This window comes from Rhamphochromis longiceps, linkage group LG14, assembly GCF_057381845.1.
Source record: "Rhamphochromis longiceps isolate RC_006_pf linkage group LG14, R_longiceps_female_GT1.1, whole genome shotgun sequence".
Classification (NCBI taxonomy): domain Eukaryota; kingdom Metazoa; phylum Chordata; class Actinopteri; order Cichliformes; family Cichlidae; genus Rhamphochromis; species Rhamphochromis longiceps.
Window position 1 is genome coordinate 24,127,525 of NC_140570.1, and position 22,858 is coordinate 24,150,382.

Consider the following 22,858-nt stretch of genomic DNA (forward strand, 5'->3'; position numbering starts at 1 on the left):
CTGAAATAGAAACTTTGGGATGTGGTAGAATGGAAGATTTGCATTACCACTGTGCAGTCAACAAATCTGTGTGATGTTGTCATGTCAATATGGAGTAAAATCTAATTTACAGCTAATCATTTCGATAAAGCCCATTAGCCATTTGAAATTTCAGTGCTGCTTGTGTTTCAGCCACAATGACTGCAGGGACGTCTGGCTCTAGTTTCCAATTCTTAATAAACTCTTGCCTATGGCTTTTAAAGCTGCTTGTCCACAGCAGTGGCCACACCTGGGACAAACTAGGGCAAGAGTACAATACAGGTCTCGATTATTATGATCCTCATGTTTGATTTGGCCAAGATTTTACACCAGATGCACTTCCTGATTAAACCCTTCCTATTTGCCCAGCACAACGTTACACTGACTTGTGTTCTTCTTATGGGTTCAGGGGAACACAAGCCAGTGTGAAAAGTTGATGATGTTAAGATCAGGATGGCCTGGATTAGACATGAGCACACCAAAGGGACAACTCAGGCTGAATGGTTTGGAGAAAAAATTAGGCAGGCAAGACGGAGATGGTTTGGACATGTGCAGAGGAGGGATAGTGAATATTGGACAAAGGATGTTAAAGATGGTGTTTTGAGACAGGAGAAAGGAGGCAGATCTGAGAGGAGGTTCATGGATGAAATGAAGAAGCACATGCAGAGGATTGGTGGGTCAGAAAAGGATCCTAGAGATATGATCCACTGTAGCAACCTCTATCATATTGAGTTGATAAGGTATGCTGCCACTGTTTCTGTGTAGTTCCTGGCACTTTCTCAGCTTTAATTTGGGACTTTCAGAAGAATGTAACACTTTTTAGACCAAATAAATTTTTTATCCTTTTAAATTTACACCATCTATGAACGTTAGAGACGGGCAGGACTGATAACATTTTCTTCCTATCTCCCACATTAACGTAAATGATGACAGATGGCTAATGTTCCGCTAGATAATGGTTAACAGTAAATTGGTTGATGTTGACTTGTGTGCTGCCCAGACTAACATTTACTTTCAATGATGTTGAAACAGAAGCTTTGCTGAACACATATTATTCCTCAGAAAGTGTTTTTCAATGCTGTGACCGCCATGAACTGTTGATGCGTTCAGCTGCAAGACTGGGTGGGGATGTTCGAACAGAGGAAAATGTGAAAGGGGAACATCATACCAAGAATTCACACTTCAGTTGAAGAGACCTTAAGAAATGCTGATTCATTGCTCTCTCATAATTGTAATATGAGTCACATATGATTCACTGAATTTGACAGATTGCAAGTTTCCGGTGCTGTTTTTGCATATGGCAAAATGAATACAGATAAAGCATGTGTCTGTGAAGGTTCTCAGTCATCCAGGTCATCATAGTCTAAGGATGACATGATAAACCACATTTTTATCAACTGTGTATTTATAAAATATGGAAACAGTTTTAAAGTTTGATACGTATTCCTAGATTGTCGTAAAAAAAAGTTTTCTTCTAATTACATTTTTATGTGTTTCAAATTGTAACAATTTTAAGATTTCAATTTGGTTTCCCCATTTTCAAAAAATATAAATCAAGAGTAAAAAGTCTAAAATCAATCCTGTGGCTGGAATTGGTCAAAATGGTCAAATTGGTGACCAATTTAAAAAGGAAAGTGGCTACCGTGGCTCAGGAGGTTGGGAATCGCATCTGTAACCGGAAGGTCGCCGGTTCGATCCCTGGGCTCTCTGTCCTGGTCGTTGTGTCCTTGGGCAAGACACTTTATCCTACTTGCCTACTGGTGTTGGCCAGAGGGGCCGATGGCGCGATATGGCAGCCTCGCTTCTGTCAGTCTGCCCCAGGGCAGCTGTGGCTACAACTGTAGCTTGCCTCCACCAGTGTATGAATGTGAGAGCGAATGAATAGTGGTATTGTAAAGCGCTTTGGGTGCCTAGAAAAGCGCTATATAAATCCAATCCATTATTATTATTATTATTATAATGGGATTGTTGAAATCAAAGGCTCCACAGGGACAAACACATGAATTTTGATACTTTGTATCCACTTTGAAAGATTTTACAGTCATCTTCTGCATTCATAATAAAAAAAAAGCGTAACAAATAAAGTTCTTAGTTTTTGAAACAAGAACCTGACCCTGTCCTTACACGTTATTACTAAACTGTGTGTGGTTTAGAATAATTAATGCTAGTGCATCATAAATTAGTGCTCAAAGTACAGTTCTTTACTCATTTTATCTGTCAGTATGGCCTCGTGCTCCCCATCCCTGAGCCACACCGATGTGCCAGCAATAATCCAACATTTAATCTCCACTGAGCTTTGCTTTCTTTTTTTGGTGCGTAATCACGTAATTTCATCACGTTTGCAATTTTGCAAGTAGCTTTAATCACTGTACAAGAAAGTTTCACTGGGTGACATTACAAATCAAAAATCAGGCTAAAGTTTAAAAGTCAGATCCAAGTCTTAATAGTGAAAACTATCTCAGTGGACTCCTATATTAAGTTAAGAGGCATAAGTGGACCACCATGACCAGCTTGCTTCTCTTTACTAACTATATTCTATTTTAATGAATTGATATTTGTTATTTTAAAAAAATCAGGCTACCAACCTTTCTCATTCTTTAACACAACTTATGGGATAAACTTTGCTGTTTGTTTGTTTATCACAGAAAGGCCATCTTGGCTCAATCTACTGGACGCTCTGCAATATCCCATAAAATTTTCCATTTATTATTTTCCACCTGCACCTACATTCCAAGGTCAAATGAGAGGCGGGAAAGAGACTGCAGGGGGGGGAAGCATGTTGTTATATACTTGATAACAGCATGGTCCTGACTTCCTCAATAAAGACAATAGTGTTCAACGATCACTTAAAATCAAACACATACACAGACACAAATACATAGAAGAAGAAGAAGAAGAAGAAGAAGAAGAAGAAGAAGAAGAAGAAGAAGAAGAAGAAGAAGAACGTCAGGAGAAAAGCTATTTAGAGCAAAGTATTTTTATGTTTGGCATGCCGGCTCACAAACTGTTCCAGAATTGAACTTCCTTCTTTCTCTTTCTCACAAAAAATGATTCACTGTAAATCATCACCATAAATGGTACTCGCCCTTCTCATCAAGTGAAGTGCCAGCTTTCGTCGCGCCCTATTTCCCTCTTGCTGTGTCTTGCAAATTCCCCTTTTTAAATATCAGATTGGAATATTTATAATATATTAATTTGAAACTGAGGGACAAAGGAACATCTTAGCATTAAGATAAAGCAGGCAATACACCATGCACTTAAAATAGCACGATTTGAACAGTTTACATGTTCCTTCCTGTTTATGATACCACCAACAGCTTTGTCACAGCCATGTGCTTTTACTGAACATAAGACTACAGAAATGTTAACTGTGTACTCACTATAAGAAGTCTGATCTCTAATCATGTGCCATGTTTTCTTGATACTTATAGTATTTCAAAGGATAAAGAACAAAATACACGATATCTGACAGGAACTGTATTCACTTCAAAGTAAGAGTCATTTTTGTGAGATATGGGGATACGGTTGCTAAGACACAGCTGGACACTAATAAAACATTTGCATGGACGTGCAATGTGACACCGTGAAACCCAGCAAAAGTAAAGAAAAACAATTAAAGGGAAAGTAGTTTCTCAGAGTAGTGGAACATCACATTACAACAACAACAGTAATGGGTCAAATGAAGTGATTTTGAAGCTTGCAAAAGTGAAAGAAAAACACGTGCTTTTGAAAGGGTCAAAGTGCAAAACACTGCTGTCATTACCTTAAACCTGCACTGGAGATCCCAGCTGATAAAAGCAGTGAGAGGGACCACTTTGAGTCAGCAGTAACTTTCAAAAAGTTGAGGACGAATAGCTTGGGAGAATCACGTCATCAACCAAAGCACAAAAATAAAGTACAAGAACCCAAAAAATGTGCATATTTAATACCATATTCTGCCCTGTCTGTGCAGATTGTACATCTGTTACTAGACTGAACATGTGAAGTGTTGGTAAACCCGACAGAAAACGCTTAAATTTGTCAAAACTGTCAAATAATGTAGCACATGTGCAATGTTTTTACTATAAAGTGATCAGTTACAAGGTACTACTATGAATTATCCCTCACCCATGGCACAGATCGTTACTATAAATCCACTTTTACACACTTTTACAGTGTCATCACAAAGGCCCAAGTTTGTTTTAATCAGTACTACATATATCAGGGTGTGTTTGATCACAGCCAATACACTCCACCAAACAAAGGTGGCAGAGGAAAGGCGAAATTGTGAGAGAAGATTACATCAGGCCAAACTCCACATTGCGCCATTTACAGGGAGAGGTTGGCATCATGAAAACTTTGAATAGTAAGTGCTGACACCTAGTGGTTACACATTACATTACAACCAAGTAGACGGTTCGTCTGTGAAGGGAAATAAACCACAAGGTGGCACAATGTGACAGCAATAAACGTGTTTGCCACAAAGCTGTTGAAACACATGCTGTCACATTGTAAAATATACGCTTAAAAAGTTACTCTGGTTTATTTTGGTTTTGTTTTAACCCATGAGCAACCCCACCAGCAGATACAAATACTGTGGCAGTGCTGCAAGGAAAGCTGTCTGTGCTAATTTGAAGATTTAGCAAATAAACAACAGAAAATACAAAACTCTGTGAACAAGCAAAATAGTTCCATTAGTTCATAGATCTTAGTTCATAGGTGTTGCTTTCTTCCCTCCCAGAAGTAATTGGGTGCATATAGATGACATAGATATCTAAGCTCAATCACTGCATGAGGAGGTGCTTATCTGGCTTCAGGACTTGATACGCTGCAAGATTTTAACAGAGTTTTCCCAAAGTCACTTCAGAAATTTTTCCAACGGTATGCTTTGTAACCTGAGATTCTAGACACGACAAGAAAGGTTTTGACTCAGGACTGCAATAAATCTTTACATTACTTGCTCTCCATAATGGCTCTCTCTCTCTCTGCAACCTATATTCTCTCTATATGCGCAATGAGTAAGAATATTAAAAACAACCAATCATCTACATCCAACAATAAGGTGCTGGCAAGGACAGTGTGGACATGTGGTTATATAGTATAAAGCACATTTTGTTGCAATTAATCAGAAAATTAGGGGTAGGGTTTAAATCTTTCCTTATCCAGTATCACACACATTCAGAAGGGACACTGTACAACAGTGAATTTAAAAATTTCAAACAACAAAAGTACAAATCATAGTTTAGGTGAGCCTCCAGGACTGTGTAGGAGGAAAGAGGAAACTGTAACAGTGCTTCCAAACAGAAACAAGAGCCATAAAAGTGCATTGTCTGAGCAAGTGTTTGGTTACATTTTACTATTCATTTTTGACATTTGTTCAAGATAATTTGGAAGAAACTAGGATCATAATAGCAGAGATTGTGAGATTGTACTACATTCATAAAATATTTTTATGTAAAAACATTGATAAGCACCGTGGATGGTTTCTCTGCCAACAGCAGGAGGTAGTTATGCCGGCAGTCTATTCAGATCACGTGGTTACACTGTCGTGAGGGCGATAACCGAAACGATCAAGATGACCTGTGTAAAATGTTGCTATTGTTTCCTTGCCTTCATTGTGTTTCTACATTAAACAAATTGAGTTATCCGTGATCCTATCAGGTATCATGTCAATAGTGAAGCCCTAAAATCTGTCATGTGTTTTACACGTGACTATGATGAGCTAATGGAGCTGAAATGTCATCAAATAAAATCCAACTCTTTTAATCATACACCAGAATACGTGCAACAGAATCTGACAACTTGCTGTCGTTTGGTCTGTTTGACACAGCTTAGATTCTAAGGGTATTAAATTCAAAATGATATTCTCACATGTTTGGGCTTTTTACATGAAAACTCACTAAAACATCAAAGGATATCAAAATCTAAAGGGATTAGCATCCCCTAATGTTCCGGCAACAGTGTGTTCCAGCTCTGTGAAGGGTACTCGGGATGTTAACAGAAGCTATTGCACTGAACAATGATAATGAATCTCATGACAATGAGAAAATAAAAAAGGTTAAGGTAGTTATCAGTCATCACTGTACTTGAAAGTACAGGCTGACAAAGGTTCTGTCTGATTTAAAAAACAGATTGGATTCAAGATGAGCTTGAACGTTTATATGAGTATTTTTAACAAAATATTTAAGGAAATGTCACTTCTTTGGTTTTTACACGTAAGCTTTTACAAAAATTTACTTAATCCTTGTAAAAAAAAAAACACTTATTTATCTCGTAATGTATAAATGACTGTGACCCTGAATGCACAATTTCACTAGTGTGAATGTAGAGATAGTCGGTATAAGATGTAAAGATTATTATGCACAATAGCTCAAGAACATTTAAAGCTGTATCATTGTTTTTTCCCCCTGTAATCAACTTTGAGCATCAATATCAATAGTTTCATTAGAAACGACGCAGAAATTTAACGGCTTTGAATCCCGAGTAACAAAAACAAGCACTGGAGGCTTGGATTTTCTTACATCTGTTTTCTGAGAAACTTTAAAAAGTGGATGGGGTAAGTTTTCATGGGTCATATCCCCATGTGGGGTAGATATCTGGTCTGAACATATTATGGCACATGAAAGTTCTAATTTATAACAACATTGTGATACCAACCTCATCGCTGCTCCCTTATTTCCCAAAGGGTTCACCGCAGCAAATGGATCCACACATTTCATACAGCACAGTTCCTCATCCAACCCTTCCATTTATCCAGGCTTGGACTGGAAATAGGAGTACCTTAGCTTGTGACCCCCTGAGGTTAAATTTGTTTCCTCCCAGCCTTAAACTGGGGTGAATGTCTTAGCCACTACATCATAGAGACACTTCTTTGTTCTCAAATTTCAAGGATTTGAAAAAAAAAGTAAAGATGAGATCAGGCTCTGAGGAGGTCAGTCCATGGCTGATAGTGTTTTTCTATCATGGTACGTTTTTACTATATTGGCAGTACAGTATTTGGCATTAAAATGCCAATCAATGTCATCAGTTGTGATAAGATCCCTAACACCATGGGCTAAAAATGCACCATGTTTTCTACTGACCTCCTCCATATATATACATATATTGACAAGGATTTGAACCAGAATCCAAATTTGGATTCATCTCTCCATTAGACCTGTTGCCACTGATTTTCTGTGTAATTTGGCAGATCTTAGGTCTTTTATTCTGATTCCCTCAATGAGCAGTACAAGGATTACCTGATGTGCCAGATGCATCTCTATGTCCTGTGTCAGATACTGCACACCATACCGAGATATCTCTAGGTTTTGGCTAAAAGTTGTTTGGAATTACACAAGGAATTACTCCTTTTCTGTTAACTTAAACTGTTTTATCATTAGATTCAACTGAGGAATTGGGAACAAATATGTTTTGTGACAGACTTTTAGAAAAACATGTCCTTAGGTTTGAAGAAAAAAAAACCTGAAAGATCCTCAGAAATACTGGAGAGCTGTATTGCTCAAGTCCAAACTATAAATAAGGTAACAAGTGAGCGCACAGTGCTGCACGTAACTTTGGGGTTGTCTTGGACAATTCCCTGTCTTCAAACTGTTATGCCAGGAAGATAATTCATCTGTCACTTTTTCATCCAAGGAACCCTGATAAGTTAATGTGTGTTATTTCCAAGGCAGAGTTGGATCAAATTGTTCATGCTTTTATCTTTTCTTACTCAAATTATTTAAACTCTCAATTTAACCGTCTCAACAAATCATCTTTATACTGCCAACTGCCCAAAATGCAGCTGCACATCTTTTAACTGATTCAAGGGGAAGGCCTCATATCTCCCAAATTCTAAAATCTATTCACTGGCTTCCTGTCAGTTTCATATTAACTATTAAAGCTTTGAATTGTAACACACCCCAGTACATCGCACAGCTTTTATCGACCCACTCTTCCAACTGGTCCCTTAGGCCTTTGTTTGCTACTGCTGGTCCCATATAGTCACTTAAAACACATGGAGGTTGGGGTTTTGGGGTGGAGGCTCCCAAACCTTTTCACTAATTGTTCCCCTAATTTTGCTTCAGAAGGTTTTAAAAACAAACAAACAAAAAAACTCTAGCTAAAGACACTTTGGGTAATCATATCTCTGGCCTTGTACCATTTAAGCATCCGTTTAGCCGTTTTTCTTCTATTTAAGGTTCTTTTGGTGTCAGGCACTTTGTAAAAGACGCTTTATAATAAACTTTAATTAGAGATGCTTGTTGGATCAGGCGTACCCTTAACAACTTGCCTATGAACATTTAAATCTGCAACACTGAGCCTGCTAGTTAGGATTTTTTATTATGAATCATAAGGACCGACACGTTATCGGTTTCCTGATGCTCTCTGTGTAAAGACAGATACTCACTTTGGTGAACTGGCCTTGGAACATTGTGTGCAACATTGAAAAAAGAGCTTGACATTTTATTTTAATATAAGCACACATTTATACGATATTTGGAGATCAAGTCACTTGTTATAGTCACAATGCTTTACAAAGTTCACATGAGATTACTGCATTGGAAAACATGTTTATTTAAAAATGTACTGGAAGATGCTCTCTCATCTAAGATGAAGAGAAAGCAAGTTAAACTACAATTCAGGTTAGAATTTTTTTTCTCCCCCGCCCAGTAGATCAATTACAATTTTCGTGTACAAAACAGAAACATTTTAATTAAATACATTTTTTTTTAAAAAGACAGCTTCCATTCTTTCTCATTGTTTTAGTTTCTATTGCATTTGAATGAATCATATTATACACAGCATAAAGTCATTAATCTACATTTGTAATCATGTTTTCCCCCTCTATCATTCACGCATGGCAATTTTAAACAATAAAGTGCTTTTTTTTTTTTAATTAAAAAAAAAAAACAACCTTCTCTTCAATCAATCTAAGATACACTGAGAGAATACTTGCAGCCCTCTTCAAGACACTGGAATCTGACGGACACGTGCACATTTACACACAAATACTCAATCCCACACACGAGTAGGCAATATTTTCACCTGGCTGTTTGTTCATTTATACAGTGTATGTTTACTCTGTGCTTTGTATATGAAAAGGTCTCGAGCACACAGACTGACTGAGATTAATCGTTCTGTTAATTACTGCTAAGTTTAACTTAGACATCTGATTCTTTTTGCTATCCATCTTTTGTTTTTGTGTGCCTCTTTTTTTTTTTTAAGGGGGTGGGTAGATTTGTTCAACAGCATCCACACTGATGGTAACTTGTTGTTTCCATTTTGTTAAGAATCAAGCTGGATCTGCACACACACACACACACACACACACACACACACACACACACACACACACACACACACACACACACACACTTTCTTCAAACCCTGTATTGTCCACTGTCAGTGAACATCTTGCCTCTTGTCTCATATGTGAGCTGTGAATTTCAGTCATTTACAGAGGACTCTCCATCAAGTATGTAGAACAGCTTTACTTCTTGAAAATCTGTTACACACACATTGTATCTACTAAAGATTAAAAAAAAAAAAAAAGAAAAAAAAAAAAGGTTCATGCTGGATTTGTGTTTTTACTGCACTAACATTTTGAGAGGCTGTTGCAAAAGAGCCCACACGTTATGAACCCTACATAGTGTGCTATACAGTGTCAAACTATGGTGTAGAGCTGTCCCCATGCAAGACTTAGTCCTTCAGCCAGGACCGAATGAGTGCCACGGCGCGGCTGTCCACTGCATCGTGGCTGACAGCCACTCTTTGCGTTGTCATGGCCCATTTCTTTTGTCTTGCCCACATCATGAGACAAGGGCACTGTCTTACAGTCGAGAGGGAGCAAAGAATCTCATGGCATTGATTTCTACTGTGCTTCCATTGATTTACCACTTTTGCTCTTTGTGTTTCGCTTGGGAAAAAAAATACACGAGAGCAGAGTAAAAACGTTGATATCTCAATACACCGCTGATAACTGAACAGGCAAAAACTGCAATAATGTTTTTCAGCTTGCTGTGTTCATAGGCGATTCAGTGAGAAGCTCGAGTAATTTTCCTTCTTCTTCTGCCACGACGTGCAAATATGACCTTTGCCATACAATCCTGCTCGCTGTGCTCTACGTTTCAGCAGCCCGGTCATAGGGCAGCAAAAATATTACATCACAAGCTGTGATGTGACTCTGACAGCCGACACTTGAAGAGCTGCGGTGATGAATAGCTTAACGGCATCTCTCTTAATGATCACAATGTCCATTAACAGTTAAGGAAGGCACGTAATGCTCTGAGAGTGCTCTCCAGTCACTAGATGAGATTTATATCCTGCTGTTTTGAGTGACAGGCACTTGAACACCTTTCTGTCCTGTTGCTATGGATGCAAGAACAGAAAAGGCATATTAATCGTCATGCAGCAACAAATTACACCAAATGAAACAAGAAGTAACGCTGCTCACAACCAAGAAGAGTAAAAACAGAAAACTCACCCAATCGGTATTTCTCTTTAGCCTCTGCTCTCTCTTTGGCATCAAAGTACCAGACTGTGATGGCATAGCTGCAAGAGACAAAAAGGCTGAAATAAGAATAAAAGCTCATCTTTTTATGGACAAAGAACTATGGCTCAAAAAGGGGGGAAAAAGAAGAAGAAAAAGAGACATTGTCGGTGAATTTTATAAATTGATAAAGCAGGAACACAATGGTCGTAACAGTCACAATGTCACAAAAGAAACAAATAAAAACTAAAGTCGACCAGGCCGCAGACGTCACAGGCAGCATAGGGTTAATTCTTGCTGTTTCTCATCTCTCCTGTGGGGCTGTATTGTTTATTCCTGTCTCTCATGTCTTTGCCTTTCCAGCACGAGTCCTGCAATCGAACCTTCCTCCCCACTCCCTCCCACCGACCTCCTCAGGAAACACATATTTCCTGCCTCCGGCCCCACCTCGCCCCCCAGCAGTCAAGACGCAGAGGAGAGGAGATGGGAGAGTAAAAGGCTACGTGCCACGTGACCTTGTAAACATGCAAACGCTTACGTCGGTCTGTAAAGTGGGTCCGAATTATCTCGTGTGAGCATCAAGGAAACTTCAACCCATGTGAAACCCAGTTTTCTATACACACACGTAATCAACTGTAGAAAGACACCGACAATGACCACGCTGAAGTAAAATGAGAATAGAGAGAGGGGAGCGAAGGGAAAATATAAATGTAATCTTTTTTTAACCTGCTGGAATAGTTTTGATAAAAACATATATTGGTTTCTGCACAAAAAGCCTAAACTGTATGTTAATTATGATGTACTTATAGAACTGAGCAACAGAAGACAGTTAGCTGCCAATAACCCATTGCATGATTTTACATGAATTAATGTGCACGTGTTACTAACCGAGTTGAGTAGGCTGGCCTAACTTCATGTGGGTTCCTGCGGTCAGACCAGAAGATGAGCAGCCGGTCGAAGAGAGGTTCAACTTTGGCTACCACATTTTTGCCTTCAGGATAGATCTGCAGCAACCCACCTTGTTTCTACAAACAAGACAAATGCATAACAGAAACAGAAATACTTATTTCCAAAGTACATAATGCGAATCCCTGAGGGTTTACCCGGGTTACCAAATACAAAATAATAATAATAATAATGCAATAACATTAGATGCACATATAAACTAATGATGATTAACTTGTTTTTCTCATTTCAACTGAGTGAAACAAATAGTGGAAAAAAATGTACCTTGGCATCCCAGTTCTTGTTAAGATAGTAGATACAGGTGATGCACCGTCCATCACCGTTAGGGTTGTCAATGTGGCGCACGTACCCTGCCCCGTTACCTGGGTAACAGGCAACCATGGCCTAAAAACAGAAGAAATGGGATCATTAGTTATAACTTGATACACCATTATAACAAAAAACACAGAGTTAACTTTTGATTTTTATTCTTCAGCCATATTTGTAACGTAGAGGCAGGACTGTTTGAAAGGTCGGCCACTAGCAGAAGATACGAGTGATGCAGTGCAGGAATGATGCAGCTACCCTCCTCCTCATCTCCTGCTCTAATCATCTCTCACATTTGGCTTTTCGAACCCTCTGCAGTAAACCACACCACCATATCTATCTATCTATCTATCTATCTATCTATCTATCTATCTATCTATCTATACATACATACACATATACACACACACACGAGAACTATTTGAATATTTAATATTTTCCATAGTGTTATTAAGTGGGCAGCGCAGTAAAGCAAAGAAATATGTCAGAGTTCAGCAAAGAAACGATCTGCAAACAATGGTTTCACGCTGGTATTTCCCCTGCTTGACGTCTGAGAGTTGGAGGCTGTGAAGCAGGAGAGCACTGCTTTCTCTGGGGAGACAGAGGGAACTGAGACCTGCGTGAAAAGTCCTTCGTTCAATGCGCATTCCAGACGAGGGCCACTACAGGGCCACGTGGCTGTAGGCTAAAAAATAGAGCTGTGCCAAAATATGATACATACAAGGCTGTGTGACATATTCTTCAGATTAACTGGGGCATATTTGTGCTTCAGTAACTTTCCAAACTGTCTCCTCTGGCTTTAAGTCTCCTCAATATATGAAAAATCTATAGCTGATTCACTTACTCACTGACATCAGCTTTTGCTAGCGGAGATTGTGGCTGATGCATTTGGCAGCGTGTAAAGTAACGATTTCATTTTTATCTCTCCAGGTTGACAACAGAAGAAGATACTGTCATTGTCTTGACTTATACTGTTCTGCATGGGAAGCAAAGCTTAAAATACGAGTCAGCGCATCACTTTAGCTCAGCTGAGCAATACTATTATTCATTGCTAACAGCTTCTGCAATGCCGCAGTATTGATTTAACTCAGCTGATGCTATCGTTTAAGTTCTTGTACTACAGTGTGCAACTTGTACCCTTAGGAAATGAAAGCCTGCTCACATAGATTTCTAAGACAAACACACCTGCCCTAGTGTTGTTTGTGAAACTCAAAAGTGACTGTAACACTTTGTGGAGGAGAGCTTTGATGCATGCTTTCCTGCTCCTCTTGCTGGGCTTCATAGAAAAGTGAGCTTGATTGTGTGACTCTGCTTGGCAACAATTGTCTGCTCTCATTACTGACCAGTGCTCAGAGTTAGCGCTCATTAACCTCTAGACCTCTTCTTCTCGACTCAGACTGCCAAACGGTGTCCATGTCAAAATGAGCAGACTAATTGTACAAAATGAAAAACGGATATTTGGGTGTGTTGCTTATGATCATCAGAAGTGTCGCTTTACTTAGAATTTATTTCAACAGAGTCCCTACAATAATACAGAAAAAGCTCCCAACAATCAGATGACCCCTATGAGCAAGTACTCGATGACAGTGGGAAGAGAAAAAAAACAACAACAACAACAACAACAACACCCTTTTACAAATTTCCAGGAGAACCAGGCACTCTCGGGTTATTTTGACTTTGATGTCAAGGTCACCAGGATTAGAACTCGTCTTGAGATTTCTATTAGATGTACCAATGGCATTGTTTTCAAAACCATACGTCGCCTTGTTCGTGAGTTATTGCATTCACAAGATATTTTTATTTTTTAAGAAAACCTGACCTCTGACCTTGAGATCGAGATCAGTGAGATTCAAACCTGTCCGAGATTTTTAATAGATAGACCTAAAGTATTTATTTGAAAATCTTAGGTGACTTCCTTTTTTAGTTATTGCATTTACAAGATTTTCAGAAAAATATGACCTCTGACTCTTTGGGGTTGAGGTCACTGATATTCAAACTTATCCATGACGTGAAGTAGACATACTTATGGCATCAGTTTAAGCTCCTATGACGCCTCTAATTCTGTGAATTCTATTGCAGTCATAAACTAAGTTGTCCAAGCCACCCATCCAGTGAAGTGACAATAGCCCGTCAGCCTTTTACGGCTGAGGAGTGTAAAAAAAAAAAAGAAAAAGTTTGCCTTATAATTGGTCATTTTCGGCTTTTTTTGAACAACTGATCGTTTGTTTTGATGTGCTAACCCTTAGGACCTCTACTTGTTGACTTGGCAACATCTTCATGCCAAACAGTGACAAGAAGAAGAAAATACCAGACAGGAGTCTACTTTTAGCACCCTGCTGTCACTGTCAAGTTCACATATTACCTTCTGCTGCTGACCTTGTACCACAGTGATAACAGCTGATCGGTCTTGTGGGGGTACGTGCCCTTTTGTGCAGACAAGAAGCTGCTCTGTTGTGCAAAGGATAAATATGCACTCTGTCATTAAACAGACAGCAAACTGTATAAAGGTATACTTTGGTTTTGACTTAATTCAAAAAGGAAACTATTCAGGTTTAGAATACTTATGAGTATAATTTTTATAAGTAGTTTTATTTTAATGGCAGCTATCTTTGAAGCAGAGTGGATTCTGGTAGGCAGTTAGTGATCATCTGAATCGCAGCTATTGAGAACGGGAAAATGGCATACCAGACATTTTGATACTCAATGACAAATTTGATTTTTTTAACAATGAGTGTAAATATTTTGGGTGTGCATGTATTCGAGGAAGTATGGTTTCCCCCATAAATGCCCACAAACTGTCTTAACAGCTGTAATTAACCACAATTAACATGTGATATGCCGCATCAGGCACCTCAGGCCTAGCCCTGAAGCATAAACACATTAAACGCACACTGATACACTGTGGCTATCAAAGCGTACACAAGAAGGGTATATAATTTAGAAGATGAGTTATTGTTTTATTTTATTATTATTTTTTACTTTAAACCTACCTGAGGTGAAAAAAAAAAAGTTTTCTAACACAACGATAATATTCAAATAAGTTTCATATACATCCACATTGCATCAGTCTACACCTGTCAGTTGCAAAGACACCCACAGACACACAATACTCGGTCAGCTAAACAGCACAAATTGATCCTATCTGTCATTTCTGGCCCTCCTCATCTCTCCCCTCAGTAAGTTCAAGTCTAACTTGCACCAACCACATGCCTGCCCGGGACCAGCATTAATGCTCTAATGGCAGCTCTGGGTAGATACCCAGGTGACGGGCAGGCAGGCAGAACAAGCTGTTCTGGAGGAGAACAAAAATAAACTCCAATGCCACATGCATATTCAGATAAAGGGAATTATGGTGGAGGTGGGGGGTGGGGCTGGGTGAGGGGGTGGCTGAACAAATACAGGCATTGCCGTTTGCCAAGGTGATCGAGTAAAAGAGAGGGAAGGCATTTTTATGCGTGTGACGCACAGCAGCGAAAATGTTGCAAGTTGACTGTGATGACTCCAAACGCTAAGGAGAATTTCAGAAACAAAAAGTTTTCAGTCTGGGTTTTGGTGGTAGTTATGTTTCTATAAACATTTCAGGATTCGTTAACCTTCAAGTAAACTGTTTTAAAATCCTCTTTGAGTCATATTACTCATCTGCTGCAACAGATATAGACTGCACAGATCGGTTACTCCTTACGATTGCAAACATTACTATTTTAAAGTCCCCTGCGGATCCCACAAGCCTTGTGCATGTCTCCCAAACTCTATGCTATGAAAACATAAGAGAAGTGTGTTAGCAGGCCAAAAGAAGTCCTCAATCTCCACCACATTTTGCCGTGTGGCAGCCCTGAGCCCTTTCGGATGAATGGAAAACGTGAATCAAAGTCAACAAGTCCTTGATGGTGAATGTTTTGGAGCTGCTCAAGGACTCTTCGGTAAAACAAATCTTTTTCAATTCCACAGTTGAGACCTGCTGAGTCACTAACTGTCAAGCAGCACAGTATTTTTGCTCCATTTTCAAAACTGATTACTCAGAAGCAGCCGGGAGAGCAGGAGATTTCATATAAGGCAGAAAAAGAGATTATTAATTTCTTCCAAATTGAGAATGAGATAAGAGCCCGGGTGAATAAAACGGAATAAGGCTGAACTGCTCTGCCACTCCCAGCTCATATCTCTGCCGTCCTTCCAGTTTGATGTCACGGCCCGCTGCTTAGCCAGATTCACATCTAGTTTGCTGCTCATATAAGCTGAAGGATGGTTTTAGAGTGTGTGAGAAGGGGTGTGACTTGGACTAGGTGAGTTCAAACAATAACTCTATAATTGTTCCCTAGCAGCATATCGTAACCAGCAATACTGTGATCCAAGTGAGTGTCACTCTCCCATTCAAGAATAGCCAATATCTGCTAACATGCCCAGGCTCTGGATTCACTGCAACTCTGTGAGTGTTTTGAAAGAGGCGGTAGACCCCTCTTTCCCTCGCCTAATTAAAAAAAACAAAACAAATTTGTCATTAAGGTTACAAAATGTGAGCCTCTAAAGCTGAATCACATCAACACAGCACTATCGCATTTGGAGACATTGCCGCATGACAAGATATAAATGGTTAGAAACACAATCAAATTCAAATATAATAAACAGCCTCTAGTGTTAACAGTATATTACTCGGGGTTGTGTGAACATAACACAAAGGAAACCAAAAAAAAAAAAAAAAAAAAAAAAATGGTGAGATCATAGGCTGTGCCCTTATGAGTCAGTCACACTATAGCCACAGTTGCACTCATTATGTATGAGTCAGCCCTGAATATTAGCCTAAGCAACACAGTCAAACGACTATTTCTGTAGGTGTTAGCATTTGCATGTACACGATACACTATTTCTTTTTTTTAAATAAAAAATTAGCAGCTCCACATATTATGCACCAAGCCTGGGTCCTTTAGAGTAGTGGACCTTGCATAACATCACATTAAGATGCATTCAAAATGATAGGCGAGCGTCCTTATAAACACCAACTTGTCATCAAAGGGAAACCAAATGTTAACTGTTAAAACTAAAATCTGGTTCTATTTACCATAGATTATCTGAAAGGAAATTAAATTGATTTAAAAACTGAAAATCCAACCATTCATCCATCCATGCTAGGAACTCAGTGACTAGCCTGCGTGTTAGTATATGACTTCTGGCTCCTGCCTGCACGGTGGCACTGCTGAGCTCTAGGAGGGGCATCTAAGGACACTTTACTGCAGAAGACAGACAGTCCTAATATGCCAAGCTTCTGCTGCATCGCCCTTTCTCGCTTACTCATCACTGTCTTCCCTTTACCCCCTGATCCACTGCACGTTCACATCTCCTCTAACCCATCCCTTATCTTTGAGACTTTCCCAGTATCACCTTGGGTCATGTAAACTACATTACCATTCCTTTTGTTAACACTATAATCCTTGCCTTCCCACCCCCACGTTCTCACAGGCAGCGAAACCGGCCTTCTGCTGACTAACAGTAGACAGGCTTGGGGGAAAAAAGTGCTACTTACTGCTGGTGCGGCATTATTTTGGGCATTGCCAGGCCCTCTTTTTCCTCTCCTCATCTCTTTCATACACAATGCGCAGCTCTACTCTGTATGGGCCTGTTACCAAGGTAACGGCAGGGAAATATTTTGCCCAAGTAGCAAATAAGGGGCTTGATAAAACGGGAAAGGAGAAAGGGAGTAAAGGACATGGGAAATGAAAATGTGGAGAAAAGGAAAAGATGAGAAGAAGAGCAGAACACCAAGAAGAAGGAAAAATACAAGTGCACTCTGGACAATGAGACGAGAGGACGTACCCCACAGTACCCACACGGTGCCCCTTCCATGTATCTGTATTCTGTACTGCCTCTTTTCCTTTCCTTATCACTTCCTCTTTCTTTCATGCTCACTCCACAATTGCACCTATTGCAATGTTGTCTCTCGCACTAATCCACACAAACACCCCGTCAGGACATTTTGTACTATGCGGCACGGACCTTTTCCTTTTATTTTTATGCACCAAGAGCGCACAATGTGATTTTGGCCTGGGAACAACTGCCGTTTAGGTCTCGAACATTTTCACCAAGGGGTCACTCTGTTTGTTATCCCATCTAAGAGAGAATAGATGACCAAGTAGGTAAAAGTTAACACAATACATTGTGAAGGATGTATTATCCTTCACAATAAAACAGTGGGATCTAATAATCAACCAAGATTGACTCACTGTCCTCCTAATTTCATGGCACTGCAGAAACTGGAATCAGCACATTTTACATTTACAGCGTTAAAGTTCTGCATTGAAGATTTGCATACTGTTTCCAGGGTTAAGTGTTTGCTCTTTTGTTGTTGTTGTTGTTTTCAAGATCGAAGTAACACCTTCGATGCGTTATTGACTTCAAAGATAAATCCACTTCTGTCATGAAAGTAAGCTGCAGCTTAAAGTGTCAAAAGATAAAGAGTGTTTTCTAATGTGAGACAGGCTACACGGCAGAATGCCATTCAACAGCAATGCACAAGACCTTACTGTTACCGTTTTTGCACTCTGAAGTGCAGGGATGGGGGTAATTGTGGAAAACTGGGCATGTGTTACCCTTACACAGCTCTGCTCAGGCATTATGTTAAAGTGGCTTCACTTTACTGAAGCAGCGCTGTCGGCCCAAGTCTAAGGGAGCAAAGGCGGCTGCAGTGAGATAAGCACAACAGATCTCGTTTAAACACAGTCTCAAGCTGACGTAAATGGTAAGACATGCATTTAGGGCAGGGTGCTATGTGCAGTTGAGCAGAGTTAGCAAGGTTGTGAAGGAAGCACTATGGAAATAGAGGTGAAAAAAGAATATCCATCCATCCATGTTTTATTATGTCAAACAACAAAACAGTTGTTTGACATGGTTTCAAGCAACTTTTTACATCTGTGTGTTGTATTTTGCATAGACATAAAGATAAATGCTGGCTAATTTGCTACACCGCTGCAAAGACTTGTGTGGTTGCCAGCTTGCAGGCAACAGCTTTCCAATGCGGAGCACTAATGTGTCTATTTTTTCAGATCAGATCACATTTGGTCAACATCAAGAGCCATCCTGGACGTCTTTTCCACATAAAACAGGTTGCGCATTTCAACAGGAGTAAAAAAAACAAAAAAAACAAAGGGAAAAAACCCCCAGCCCAGACTGGCGTGTAAAACACAGACAGGGGGGAGAGCATACAGTGCCCTTAACAGATATACACAGAGATAAACACATGGAAAAAGACTAACAAAGTTCAATTCTTTTTTTTTCTTTGCTCTTCTACAACGTTTTTCCCAAACTATTGGGGAAGTATTTTGTAATTTTGGGGCTCATTCCTGAGGGCCGCACTCTGATAATTGTGCACTGTGTCTGAAAAATATCAATGGAAAAACTGGGTCACGTAGTGATGCTAAAGTAAAATAAGGGGAAAAAAAATGCTGCTCACGTGGCATGAGATATAAGATAAGGGAAATGAAAACAAACACTCCTCTGCCATGCCTGTGCCATGTTTGTGTGGGTCAAAGTGATGATAGAAAATTCTGGCAGAGATAAAGCGATGGCAGGAGGAGATACAGCCCCGAGTTTGTTTTCTTCTTCTTTAGGGTGCCAGAGGTATGAAGGCAGGGACTAGGACGGGGAGATAAACTTCGGCAGGCCTAAACCTAGTGCGAGTAGGACTGCAGCCCCTCCCTCTCGCATGTGCCACAAACACAGGGCTCATCTTGACATCCTATCAGCAGGAGCCCTGCGCACTCTCCCCATGTGGTGCGATGGTGTGTGTTTGCCTACCCACATGTCGGCATTATAGAAGGTAAAGCAGGGCAGACAAGACAGCCTAGCACAATTTGAATGAGGTCAGACTGACGCTCTACTCTGGCATCCTTTATTGTCCTCCGTTTTCTCTGGCACGTTTCTTTTAAAACCTCTCACCCGCACCCCCCTCCCCCACTCCTCTCACCTTAGTGCGTCCGTTGATGACACAGTTCCCAAGCTGTCCATTGGCAGAGCTGTACATGACGGCCTCATCTATGTGAGCCATCAGCACTCCAATGTTCTCGCACCCGGGCTCTTTCCCCTCCACCCAGGCGATCTGGTCGCCCCTGATGTTAAGGGAGGGAATGTTCTTCTGGCTCACCAGCTGCCCACCGCGAAACTTCCCATTCTGATTTAGAGTCTCCACCTCTTCCAGGACTCTGTCGCCCAGCTGGGAGCCCAGGAAGTTGTCCTTTACACAAATCCCATAATACGTCATGCAAGGGACGATGTACTGCTTGGCTATGCGCTCTGCTGACCAGCCAGTCCCTGCAGGAAGTGGTGGGTTACGGGCAGCATGTACCCCGGGTGTAGCTGAAAGGCCTGAAGAAGCCACCTTACTGTGCCCACTGTGCTGATTATTATGAGGGGCAGCGTGGGTTAAGGAAGCCAACTGGTTGGAATGGGAACTGTTGCCACAGTTGACAGCAACTGAGAGAGGGGCGACTGCTCGAGCCACTCTGCTGGTTTCTGTGGATTTGATTGCAACGCCTCCCTCTACCAACCTTCTCCGCTTCCAGTCTGAGTCCCCTGAAGCGAATACTGGGTCCATAGAACCTCCTGGTCCAGGTGACCCCACGCTCTGGCTGCTAACAGTCTCTGGCCCAATCTCCCGATTCTCCCCACATCTCTTTTTCTGCTGTTGTGCCTGTCTGGTTTTTAAGTCACCATTGAGTCTCCGCATTACTGACGGGTGCTTCTCATGAGCAGTCCAGTCCCCGTTCTCCATCAGGCAGGCTCTGCTGGTGAGGGGGTACCCGGGGCCCTCCGTTTGCCCCTCCACCCCCGTTACTTGGGCAGGGTAACCATTTGGCGTCTGAGCCAAAACGCCTGAGTGGTTGCCCTCTACAGTTGCAGAAGGCGACACCACCCCGCCGTTGTAGAGCGGCACGCCGGTTTTGCATTGCTTCGTTGGGGTGGTGATTCCCGGGGAGTCAGTCTGAGAGGCTAGATCCGCGAGCAACTCCGCCGCGGTTGGACTGCCGACCGGCGCCGCACATAAGCCATTAAGCCCCATGTCCGTCCGGTGCGTGTGGTGAATCTCTGTCGGTCCGCTGACAAACTGCCTGCTGTTCGCTCCTCTGTCCTGCTTGTGTGAAACTGCGACGGATCCGCGGGCTGGGTTTACAAGGTCCGTCTGTTCCAAACTCTCCATTTCATCTCGTCATCTGCTGGATGCGCACGTACTTCACGTCCTCGACTCATTTTCTAGCTGAGCCGCTGCTGCTCTCTCTGGGGGAGAAGATCCCTGGCGCAACCGATGGAAGTTTCATGACTAAGTCCTCCTCTGCTGCCTTTGATTCCTCCCATTTCTCCGGTTTAAATACTCTGAAGCAGCGTGTTTGTTTGTCTCCGTGTCTTATATATACATTCTGGGAGTGTGTTGGGCATTTCTGTGAAGAGCAAAACGATACACTTTAGACCTATTAATAGCACAGTGAAGACCACCTGTCACAGCGAGCTGATGTAAATAATTCCTAATATTTATGTGGTGCAACAAACTCCTAGTTTGGGCTATATATGCGGTATATAGGCCTACTCGTAGTATTTTTTAAGTGGGAGCAAGAAAACAGTGCAGCCTATACATTTTTAAAAATACAATCCTAAGCATATGCCATCAGTGTAAAGAAAATGAAAAAATGTGCAGGCTAATATTTACTGCAGCTTTATACCCAGATTTTAGTCATTACAAAGAAGGAAGGTCAAAACAAGTCACTTTTACACACAGTTGGGCTATACCACTTTGACAATGGACACGAAAATAATAAAAATATAATATAGGATAAAATGAGCACTATAAAAGGAGCTTTCAATATAAGCTTCGACATCGTGAAGTGTATTAAATTTTGGCGAAACACCAATTAAATTATTTATATTTCGTCTTTGTCTGCCATTCATTACCAACTTAGCAGCACCACTATTGTTAAGTGCCCCTTGAAAAAAAGAGTGAAAGACTAAACTGGTTTATTGAACGCCATTAAAAAAGAAAAACGTCCCACAGAGTATTAAATAAGTTAAATATGCAGGTTATGGGGTCTAAAAGCGTTGAAATTTCTCGCCGGGAAAGCACAATCCACTGCTTACCTACGGCAGCCTACAGCAATGCAAATCCTCGGCGAGCGTACGTGACAGGCTGAGAGTACGCATGTTATTTCCGGGATTGTCTAGCTCGTGCGTCCGTCCCATCCAATTTTCTTGTCGGTTATAAATAATATCCAGGTGGCGAGGGCAGCCAACGGCGGCCTGACACATCAAACCGGGCGGAGGGGCGAAAAGAGGAGCCCGGAGATCCGCCAGGCGCCCTCAAAACACCCAAAAAAAGCGCTCCCCGTTGTGTCGGTGAGCGCCCCCAGTTTGTGTCTGCCTCCCCCCACCCCTACTCTCTTTCGCCTCCTCCCACAGCTCTCTCTCTCTCTCTCTGTGTCTCGCTCCAACTGCCGTTTACATGCATGCAGGCCGGCCATGTGACTACTTGCTACTATAGCCGACCTACAGCAGCAATAACATAAACCGCCCGTGAGAGGAAAGAAAAATACTATAGAAAATAATGCGTTTATGTTATTCAAAGATTTTAATATTTATTTAAACAATACCAGAATGTTGAAAAGTTGACTCGAAAGTATAAAAACGTAGGATAAATATCAGACAAATATCTTTACACTGTACTGGTCGGGGGCAAATATTCACAAAATAACGCTGGAATATTTAATCTGCAAAACTGAATATCCGTCTATCAATACGTGATTTTTCTGGTTTACATAATTATTAAAATGATAACCTGCATGCGTTTGAAGCAGAAGAATCAAAATGCATGCAATTTGTAAATCAAGTACTTAGATAGATACTATGCATATTACACAGATGCTGGCTTTATAGTTTTCTGCAAATGCCCACGTCTTATATACTGATATAAAACATCATAAAAACATCAATATAAGCTCAGCTGATGCCGCAGCAGCTCAGCATCTATAGAGCAGGGGTGTCAACACAAGGCCAAGGCCGGCACACATTTGAACCGAGTCCTCTGGACAGCTTTGGGAAAGTTTCAAAACAGATAAAGACCTCCTCCATGGCTATTCATAGTACACTAACACA

At 40.9% G+C, this 22,858-nt stretch overlaps 1 protein-coding gene across 1 annotated transcript; it reads right to left on the bottom strand.

Annotated features, from left to right (window-relative positions):
* Window positions 1-8,674: 8,674 nt before the first annotated feature.
* On the bottom strand, window positions 8,675-22,129 carry egln2 (egl-9 family hypoxia-inducible factor 2). Its single transcript, XM_085380157.1, has 6 exons — window positions 21,848-22,129; window positions 19,689-21,156; window positions 11,696-11,815; window positions 11,354-11,490; window positions 10,460-10,527; window positions 8,675-10,344 (listed from the first exon to the last, which is right to left on the bottom strand). Exons 2-6 carry the CDS (start codon window positions 20,916-20,918, stop codon window positions 10,292-10,294), a joined length of 1,608 nt encoding a protein of 535 aa, XP_085236283.1. The 5' UTR covers window positions 20,919-21,156; window positions 21,848-22,129; the 3' UTR covers window positions 8,675-10,291.
* Between the last annotated feature and the right edge of the window lie 729 nt (window positions 22,130-22,858).